Genomic DNA, 10,502 nt, shown 5'->3' with positions numbered 1-10,502 from the left:
TTTTTATTTTCGAAAATCACATTTTTTGGAACTCTCTCTCTCTAAAAATTCACTTTCTCTCCTAACCAAACAACACCCAAATGACTTTAAAACGAAAATTTTCAAGAATTAAAGTTCTTTAGAATATCATTAACGCTTTGGATTTTTTTATTTTTAGCCGTCAACGGTCGTTTTGAGACGTTAAGTGGCCACCAGTGTTAAAAAGTGTAAAGTTCAGTGGCCATACCAGGAAGAAATGAAATTCAGTGGCCATAGTGTGAAAATGGGTAAAGTTCAGTGACCATGAGTGTAATTTACCCAATTATTTATAGATAAAATAATCATAAACATATTGCGATTTTTTTTTTTTTTACAAAATGCTTCTATATTCATTAGATGAAAAAAGTCCAAATATAATCAGAAAACCATAAGGAAAACCTTACAAAATCCACAAAGGGACAAAGACGACTACAAAGAGCAAGAAAAAACCATAAAAGGTATAAAACACACAAAAAAAACAATGAACCATATATTTCTTGGAAATCCAAATCTGTAGAAGAGCAATTGCAATCCGATCTTCATCATTCAGACCCTTTCGAACGTTCGGATCAGAGTCATTTCTTTTGTTGCAACCACATAGATCTATTGATCCATGTATAAAATAAATCCTTTCTTAGTATTATAATTATCTAAGCCCCTTTCCATTCATAATCTCGCTTAGCACTTTCTAATTTGTATTTTCCTGTTTGATCTCTTTCAATAATAATTTTAAAATTGTCATTTCTGCAGGAACCGACTTTGCAGCATCCATATCTAAAAATAACAATAGAAAGGGAATGCAAAAGATGTTGAAATTAAAAACTAAATAATAAAGGATAATTAGTCCAGAAAAGACAAGAAAATAAAGGATCATTCATATATGGACAAAATAAAGGCAAGAAAAAGACAACCTAGCACATTTTGGGATTAGATTTAGATTGAAAAATAAGCTGTATAACCGAAAAAATAAATAGTAGTTCAGATCTAAAAAGTTTGTTTAATAATTTAATTTCTGTTGCCTAATAAAAAGCCAAAAATTATCATAAGATTAGGATGTCTCCAACATTAAAAATACACCCATATCATTGAATATATTAATCAAAGATTGAACATTACAAAAAAAATCCCCAATTTGTAGCTATTGCCTAAAAGATTCTTGCCAGCAAGAAATTTTTAAGTGTTTAAAATTGTGGAAATTAACACGAACTTATTTCTTTTTGGAAAGCCAATAGTTAAAAAGATATTGATTAAATGGAAATGGGAATTTCAGAAGTGGCAATAGCCAATTTAAGAATCATGAGCAATTGCTAGATTCTGTCTGCCATGCTAACAACAAATGCATTACAAGTTGTAACATGAGGTACCTGATTCCAGGGTGTGCATCAACAAATTGTATTCAGTCTTTTTCTTCATGCCTCCATAGAAGAGATAGATTCAGACACACTATTTTATTTGGTCCCCTCTGTGCCCATCTCACATCAGCAAACACTTTCTTCCTGTCCCCTCTCTCATTGGGTTGCAATCACCTATGGAGATGTGGTTCTCCTCAAATCCTGACAAAGATTAACCATCATATAGTAGGACACAATTATTATTTTTGTTGCATTTTTATCGTCTATAATCAAGCAGAATATATAGATCAGATAACACGAACACGAACATGACACGTGACACCCTATCAAATAGATTCTACAACCCTGGCAGGAAAAAAAAAAAAACCAATGAAATGAAGAGCCTCAAGCTCAAAGTCGTACAACACAGTAAATTCCAGCAGGATTTATCTCTTCACAGTTCTATCTTCTTTGGTAAAATATATAATGAGGCCACTTGCAGATAAAATTACTCTACCTCTGAAGCTCTTCAGAGGAAGAAGGGACATTGTCAAGATTCTGTAGCTGGGCTCTGAATGCAGCAAAACCATTTTTTCTGGAAAATAAATACAAAATTCTATACGCCTTTAAAGGCCTCTCCGACTCTTATTCTGTAAAAAAAAAACTGTAAATATGACAATTAACTTCTGGATGCAAGAGATGCATGCTAGTCCACTACTTAATAAGGACGGCCCGGTCGTACTACGCGTCCCCGCTGAGCGAGGGTCCGGGGAGGGGTCCCACCACAAGGGTGTACTGGGGGCAAGCCTTCCCCTGCCAATTTATTTGGCAAGAGGCCGCTACTAAGATTCGAACCCGTGACCTCTTGGTCACACGACAACAACGTTTACCGTTGCGCCAAGGCTCATATGATAAGAAATTTACATTCTAGTGATTTCTGGGGTTCATTTCCAGCTATCTGAGTCAACTTCCGTATAAGAACGTAGACTACAACGGGCAGTCCCTTCATTTGTTTAAAATTTTGAAGTGTAGGCCGACTTTGTTTTCTTGGAGATGCAACTAGCATCTTTTTTTCATAATTACGTTAATTCATCTTAATCATTAATCTGAAATCTTGATGCAAGACTAGCATGTCTGCCCAAATTATTGTACAATTAATACATTGGTCTAAAAGTAAGAATATGTGCATGTGTACTAGCCTTTTGAATACTGCAAAGGGAAGATGAAGAACAGGTAAATTTATATGGGAAACAAAACAAATAACTTAGTGTCTCAGGCTTGCTAGGACCTATTCAAGGCTTAACATGAGAATAAACCTTTCTTGGTGACTCGGGATTTCAACTTTTTTTTTTTTTTTTCTAATCTTTAGCTTCGTAAAAAATCACAGTAAAGCAGGATCATTCACATCCCATTCACCAAATGTTTATCTTGCATTGGAAGAAAAAAAATATCAAGTTCTCAGGGCTTTATAAGACCACCTCCAGGTATATAATACGAAATGATATTGTCTTTATTTCACCTGTCTCAAGATTAAAATACTAACTTCAGATGCTGTCATCCTAAATGCACCACAAGAATAGAAGAATTATTACCCGTCAACGAGTAAATTGCACCAATGGTACCTGAACTTTACCCTAGTTCACACTTTGCTACCTAGATTTTATTTTGTCCCAAAAATATACCTCTAATAAAGTTGCCTGGACAATTTAGTACTTTTAGCCGGTCAATGCGAGTTTGATATTTTTAATTAAAATTTGGCACCCACAAACACTCAACTAACATAAAAATTACAACAATACCCTTCACACGAACTCCATTGTTGACTAGAATTGAGAAGGGGTAAAAGAAGATGAAATGAAAAAGGGATTGAATTTCCTATTTTAAGGTTTCTTCCTTTGTTTCTTGCTCTCCCCTTTCCTTTCTCTCTCTCCAAAATTCTGGGATGATTCAAATGCTACTGTCAGATATTAATATGGAGTGGACCTTGAACTATGAGCTTTTAGTTCAAATGGTTCCATGACATGGTATCAGAGCCAGTGTGACCAAGTGGTCCTGTGTTGTCACGCTTTAAGCCCGCTATGTACTCTCTCTTGGATTTCTCTCTCTATCTCTCCGATTATCTCTCTTTTCTATTTCTCTCTTCCATTTTTCGGTCAATCTTCATTTTTAGAGTGCTCATGACCAATAAACATTTCAATTTAACTGTAACCCCAAAAATATAATCCATATCTTATACCAATATGCTCTCTTAATTGTTCAGGTGTGAATAACTCAGTCAATGATAATCCTTTTATTTTTGGCTTTCTAGACGTCGTCCCAGCCGCAGCTGGGTCAGTCTCCTTCTCAGGTTTGATGCTTTCTTGCTTATCTAGTGTGATCGACTCATCTCTCACAACATATTCACAATCAGGTCTTTGGCTTGTATCATCCAAAGGGTCCTTTTTCTTCTCATTATTAGTTGGACTTCTTTGTCCAGAACTTGTAGGAACTTCCATGTACTCAGACTTGACTGCCAAACAGGTACCTATTTGACAAAACGTGTGAACATGAAAGCACAGGGTTTTCTGGACTTTACCCTAACCAAAACTAAGACTACTGATCACTATCCAATTTTCCCCAAAAGAAGAAGAAAAGGTTCCCCAGTAAACTTAGCTTTCCAATTATTTAGTCAATCAAAAAAGGAAAAGGTTAAAAATGGGGGAAAAGATCACAAATTAGTTTAAAGTAAATTCATCTCTACCCCAGATACAACAAGCAAACTCCAAACTGCAAATCTACAGAATTTAACATGAATAAATCCAACCCATTATCTGGAACAACTTATTAAAGCTAGAGGTCCAAAAACCCAACTAAAATCAATCAAAAATTAAACCCCAAAGACAAAAGCAACCATTCTAAAACAACAACAAAAAATTCAAAAATAAAGAAAACTTAGAGCCACACGTATATTGAGCATATGTATGCATATATTGAAAATTCAGGCATGCATATAAACAGAAAGAACATACCAATATAAATTCGAGAGAGAGAGAGGGAGGGATGTCTTTGTTTGTGCCAAGCAAATGCATAAAGACTCATAAAATTCTGTCTTCTGTGCCAACAGTAAATGCATTACAACTTCTAACGTGAAAGGCCTGACCTGAAGGTATAACATCAACAAATTCTACGAGTCGTTTCTCTCCATGCCTTCATATCTTGCTGCAAATGGAAGAAAGAGATACAAACACACTTTTGATTTGGTCCCCTCCTTGGCCATCTCTTATCTCTACCATCAGCAAACACTTGCTTCCCGGCTTTGTTCTTTCGTTCAGTTGCAATCAAGCATGGAGATATGGTTCTCCTGAAATCTTGACAAAGATCAACAATCTAATACAGTATATGACCCTCAATCATAGAACATTTAAAAATGACATGAAGAGCCTCAAGCATGAATGAAACTCAAAAAATTTGGCAATCTCATAGCAGTAGATCACAAGGACATGGTTGAGAGCACCCATTGGGCCATCACCCAAGACAATGCTCATTAGGATTTTTCTTTTTGTGTGTGTTAATCATAGTTGGATACTTTGCATGTGCAAGATGACACCCCTAGCACATTTGGTGAGTACAAGCATTGTATCTTTTGTTTTGTTTCAAACATTAATGTTGGGCCAGAGATAATTATTGAGCCTTATCTTGCGTCAAATGGTTCCTTGACATGGTATAAAAGCCTCTTAGATCAAGTGATCCAAGGTTCAAATCTTGGCAACTTCATTTATCAATGGAATTTCAATACATGGTAAGATGAGCATGAATTATATACACTTCAAGCCAATGAGCATTTGCGTGCCAGAGTGTGTAAGAGATCATAATAGAAGTTATTCTTGGGTCTTACCTAACAGCTTAAGCATTTGGAAGATGTATAAGCCAAATTATTCTGTCCACCCTTTTGTTTTCCTTTCACAATGCTATATGAAATTCACATCTACAATCTTCTTGTTGCCATTTTCATGGAGCATAGGTTAATGACAAGCAAACGACTGCTCTTCATATTATAGTTCAATTAATCCAGAATCCTAAATTCCAACAAGACAATTATTGTTGGTCTTCATATTACATCATCACCCTTTCCTCATAACTAAAGCTAGATTTGTAAATTGGTTGGTAAAAAATAATTGCTTTTTTATCCCTGTTTTAACATGAGCCATCCCATCAGTTTTATTGAATATTAGAAATAATGATAGAAAAATATCTAGCACATTAACATATCCTTTAATATCAGCATTCAGATAATAAAAGCTCAATTAGAGTAATCAAATGAAAGTGAAAGATCTAATTAAAGCCTAAATAAGACAGATCAATGAAATAGGATATGTACAAGTCAATAGAAGTACAAGGTAGAAAATATGGAAGGAAGCTGCAGCAAGTTTACCTCTAACCAAACAAGAAATCATATCTCAGCATTGACTGTGACTTGAAATCGCTGGCTATGACAAGACACCTGCTAGATAAATGAAATATTAGTAAAACAGGTAGACGCTAAAACTATCAAGGGTTATGCTAAAAATATCTTTCCTTTACCCCTTAATCAGAAACCCATTCCTTACTTGCATTCAAGACCTCTTCTAACCTTAATCCCATCTAACCTCTAAACCTGGAAACTTTGAGATTGGGCTTGGTTTCCTAATAGGTGTAATCATCAAACAGAAACATGAGACAACAAAGGCACATTAGAAAATAAGAGATACATAAATCATTAGTACTACCAAATGACAATTGCATGATCTGTGCTTTGCACCATTATAATGCTTCCTCCAATGTCAACTAATCAAATGTAAGACCTTTCAGCATTAACAGAATAGTTGTGATGCCCGGAGTTGGAAACTGAAAGGCAAAAAGACACATAAATCACAAATAAGGAAAGAGAAACATAAAAGAGAGAGAAATTGACTCGAAGAGGGGATAACACCTGAATCATTACTAACAGAATTAATTGTATAATTGAAGTTGAAATCAGCCTCCTCTGACACCTTAATTTGCTACCTGGCTATATATTGGCACTATCCTCTCTTCTGCTTCAAGGACTTCAACTTATACATGGCAACTATTAGCTGCTCTCGGATGCTTCCAACCTGATGCTTAGATATCACTCCCCTATCCTGTAAATCCTTCAAAAGTACTTCACCTTTAACAAGACTAATATCATCATTGGAAATGGCATTGATGAGAATGCAATATGTTGTTATATTTGGCCATAGGCCCCTTTGTTTTATCTCTTTGTACAGTTCAAAAGCAGATGCCACATCACCATCAGAACAAAGGCCAGTAATCAGGACATTATATGCCACAACATCAAGTTTCAGACCACAAAGCTCCATTGTATCCCTCAACTTCAAAGCCTCTGAGACATTGCTCTTCCTACAAAACATGTGCATTAGAGTTGTAAAAGTAGCAACAGTTGGAATAAGACTCTTCCGAAGCATGAAATCAAGGACCAACTTTGCTTCTTCAACCTTCCCACACTTGGCAAGCCCTCTCACCACAGCACTCTCAGCAACATCCTGTGGACTCACACCCAATGCTTCCATTTCATCTTTTAGCTTGAATGCCCTTTGTACATCCCCCAGTCTACATGCACAATTAATTGAAGTGATATATTTTGTGATGTCTGGGATTAAACCAGCCTCCAACATTTCATGCAATAGAAGATGAGACTCTTGGATAGCAGAAACTCGGTGCAGTGCATTGATGATGGAGTTGTAGCTGTTTACATTAGGACAAATCTTGAATAACCTCATAATATTCAACAAATCGGAGACTTTTCCCATATCACCTATTTCGCAAGATTTAATGATTAGCATGTTAAATGTGCACTGATCAACTACAAATCCTTCCACTAACATGCTTTTCAAAAATTTAAGTCCGATATCCAACATGGAAGACTTGCAAAGTCCAAGCATGAGAGAATGGCAAGTCAATTTGTCAGGCAACTTACCCATCTTCCTCATGATATTATATACATAAGAGCATTTTGACAAATCTTTCCTCTTTGCATATCCGTGTAAAAGAATATTAAATGTAGCCAAAGTAGGGGTTGTTAAACTCTCACTCCACATCATTGTGAAAAGTTTCCCTGCCAAATCCATTCTTCCCATCCTTGAGTATCCATCTATAATAGCATTAATTGCAATAGTATCGGGATGTACACCATTGTTCTCCATCTCTTCGTATAAATAAATAGCCACTTTTGACTGACCTAACTTGAAAAGGCCATCAATTAAACTGGTGTATATAACATTATCTGGAGATAGAGTTCCTTTTTCTAGAAGTTTTCTAAAAAGAAGAAGAGCACATACCATTTTTCCGCTCCTACTTAATCCAGAAAGAATAATAGCATATGTATAACTATCAGGAAGAACATTATGTCGAACCATCTCATCAACAAGGGCCACTGCATCTGACAACTTGCCCAGCTTACATGTTGTTACGAGAAGTGTATTATAGGTAGCAGTATCAACAGCAGAAGGAATGCTGCGTAGTTTATCCATTAATTTCCTTCCCTCCTCCAAATTCCCTCCCTTACATAATCCTTTAATCAGACCACTATATGTGAAATAACTTGGATGCTGACCCACTTTGATCATCTCATCCAACACAGAAAAAGCTTTTAACCCTTCACCCAAACTCCCATAACCATTTATTATACAATCAAAAGCGACCGAGTTGGGAATGATGCCTATTCTACTCATGTGATGCAGAAAATACTCTGCCTCTGTAACCTTCCCATCCTTGCAAAGAGATGTCACTAACATATTACATATGAAATGGTTTGCACAATAGCCACTGCGACTCATTGCTGCATAGGCCTTCAATGCTTCAATAACATTCCCCATTTTGCAATAATTGTAGATTAAAGTAGCATATACAATATTGTTTGGGGGTAGTCCAGCTCTGTACATTTTACAAATTATTTCCTTTGCATTTTTAATCTTCCCCACTCTGCAAAATCCATTTATGAGGGCAGAGAAAGTTATAACATCAGGGCTTACACCATCCTTCAACATCGCATCAAGCAACTGCAAAGATTCATCAAGTAATCCACTTTTGCAGAAACCATCAATAACTGTTGTGTATGCAACACAACCAATAACCATGCCATTATTCTTCATTCTCTCTAGAAGGCTTCTGGCTAACTCAAACTTGGCATGCCTGCACAAACCATTTAAAAGGGCACCATAACTGGCCTTATTAGGCCCTAATCCAGTTGCTTCCATCATGTCCAAAAGCCTTAAAGCTTGTTCAAATTGGCCGTTATCACAGTGCCCAACAATCAAAGAATTGAAAGTGACATGATTTGGCAAAAGATTAAGCATGGACATCTCATCAAAAATCCTGGTAGCAACCCCAATCTTTCCCTCCTTCACAAATCCATTGATTATGGTATTATAGGTGACTTCATTTGGAGATATCTTTCTGTTCTTCATCTTTTTCAAGAGTAAATAACCTTTTGCACTCCTATTGTTTCTGCACAAATCATCAATAAGCACATTATATGTGCATACATCTGCTTCTATTCCCTTCGACCCCATTTGATCAATTAATTGAAGAGCTGCCTTATACTTTCTCCTCTTACAATACCAATTGAGTACAGTATTATAAGTAACTGTAGTTGGCATGTAACCACATTTTTCCATCTTTAGTAACAGATAACCAGCTTTATGTAGCTTCCCTTCCATGCACAAGATATTGATTAATATATTGAAGGTAGCAACATTTGGACAAATTCTCCTAGCAAGCATTTCCTCAAAAAACAACCAGACATTCCCAACCCTCCAGCCTTTCACCATCGAAGCCATCACCATATTACAAGTATAAATAGAAGGACTGAAACCTCGAAAACCCATCAGATGGAAGGTCTTTGAAGCATCACTAACCATTCCTTCTTTTAAATAAACCCTTATTAAGAGGTCAAATACAGAAGGGTTTGACTTACAAAATGGGTAAGTTTTCATTAAAACACTAAAAACAGAACTTGAACCAATATCCATGTGCAAGAGGTGTTTTATAATTGATTTGGCTTGCTCATACATTTTAGCTCTAACAAGTATATGAGTAGTGATGGAGAATATGTGAATGAGGTCACTGAGTTCCAAACCAGGCTGCTGAATTATCCAGTCGAGGAATTTCAGGGCTAATCTCCCATGGACAGGCCTCAATGAAGCTAATCTATATTCCATGTAGTTCAGCGAATCCCAGCGGCCTATGGTGAGCATAGCATATATGCTTTTCTCCGTGGCAGAACCTGCTATTCCAAAATCCACACTTATACAGAGAACTTGCTATCATTCGTGGATAAATGCATTAAGTCTATAACATCTATTTAAATATGCATATATAGAAAATGAAGGAGGGATACCTGTAGTTCGTGTATTGGTGAAAACTGGATTTTTATGTTCATTTCGCAATCTTTGGCCGGAACAATCAGAAGAGTTCATGTGGGAAAAGGGTTTACATTTTGATAATTGATGGGGGAACTGGGAGATCTTTTTGCACTTTGAGGAAGTTAAACATGAGAACATCATTCTATAATTGAAGCTCTGGTGGAAAAATGGTGGTTTACGATATTTTCATTAGAAAGCTTTAGGAACCAAAAGCAGTATTTAAAAACTCAGACTTCAGATAAAGCAAGTACAGATTACTTTAGGTAGAGAGAGAGTTACCAGGGGAAGAGCTCAACTTATTCAATAGCTTCAGCAAACTAGGGGAAGAGCCGGCGAGTTTCATTTCATTATCAAAATTTATGCCAGTAAAGCTGAAGTAATTATCGATATTCAGAAGAGCGTTGATCGGAGGAGGAACAGAGCAGCGGAGAGAGAGAAAGGGGTTCAGTGGGAGTTCCAAGCAAATAGAGAAAAGAAGAGAGTTGTTTTGACGTTACGAAGAGGTAGAGGTTTTCGGGAAGTGAGAAGGACAGAAATCAATATCAGGTCAATGTTGCTTAGACTCCAGATTTTTATTAGGCCTAATACATCATTTGCTCCCTAAACTTGTCCAAAAAGCTTGATTGGTCTCTTGAACTTTCAAAATATTCCGATAGCTCCCTGAACTTGTATAAAATGTTCAGTTAGCCTCCTGAACTTGCGTAAAATGTAATCAATTGATCACTCGATCGTA

The 10,502-nt window shown here is 36.4% G+C and overlaps 1 protein-coding gene across 23 annotated transcripts; it reads right to left on the bottom strand.

The window, feature by feature from the left end:
- Positions 1–354: 354 nt before the first annotated feature.
- Positions 355–10,286, bottom strand: LOC136219276 (pentatricopeptide repeat-containing protein At5g55840). 23 transcript variants are annotated; one of them, XM_066006614.1, is made up of 8 exons: positions 9,745–10,286; positions 6,298–9,633; positions 5,910–6,212; positions 5,761–5,829; positions 5,224–5,517; positions 4,358–4,689; positions 1,383–1,571; positions 355–792 (listed from the first exon to the last, which is right to left on the bottom strand). In XM_066006614.1, the coding sequence occupies exons 1-2, from the start codon at positions 9,908–9,910 to the stop codon at positions 6,389–6,391; spliced, it is 3,411 nt and encodes a 1,136-aa protein (XP_065862686.1). In that variant the 5' UTR covers positions 9,911–10,286; the 3' UTR covers positions 355–792; positions 1,383–1,571; positions 4,358–4,689; positions 5,224–5,517; positions 5,761–5,829; positions 5,910–6,212; positions 6,298–6,388. The 23 variants fall into 23 exon arrangements, with proteins under 23 accessions (XP_065862686.1, XP_065862689.1, XP_065862681.1 ...); XM_066006617.1 differs by having other exon boundaries at positions 5,936–6,212; XM_066006609.1 differs by lacking the exon at positions 5,224–5,517 and having other exon boundaries at positions 5,910–6,011; positions 6,095–6,212.
- Positions 10,287–10,502: the final 216 nt, after the last annotated feature.

Source organism: Euphorbia lathyris, chromosome 2 (assembly GCF_963576675.1).
Source record: "Euphorbia lathyris chromosome 2, ddEupLath1.1, whole genome shotgun sequence".
In the NCBI taxonomy this organism is placed as follows: Eukaryota; Viridiplantae; Streptophyta; class Magnoliopsida; order Malpighiales; family Euphorbiaceae; genus Euphorbia; species Euphorbia lathyris.
This window is presented reverse-complemented; position numbering and strand designations above follow the sequence as displayed.

What these genes read in the sequence shown, in the direction of transcription:
- LOC136219276 (XM_066006612.1), bottom strand. Translation starts at nt 9,910, where the DNA reads ATGATGTTCTCATGTTTAACTTCCTCAAAGTGCAAAAAGATCTCCCAG. An exon ending in CACCAATACACGAACTACAG is followed by an intron (nt 9,634 to 9,744) that starts GTATCCCTCCTT and finishes ATTTTGGAATAG; the next exon opens with CAGGTTCTGCCACGGAGAAA.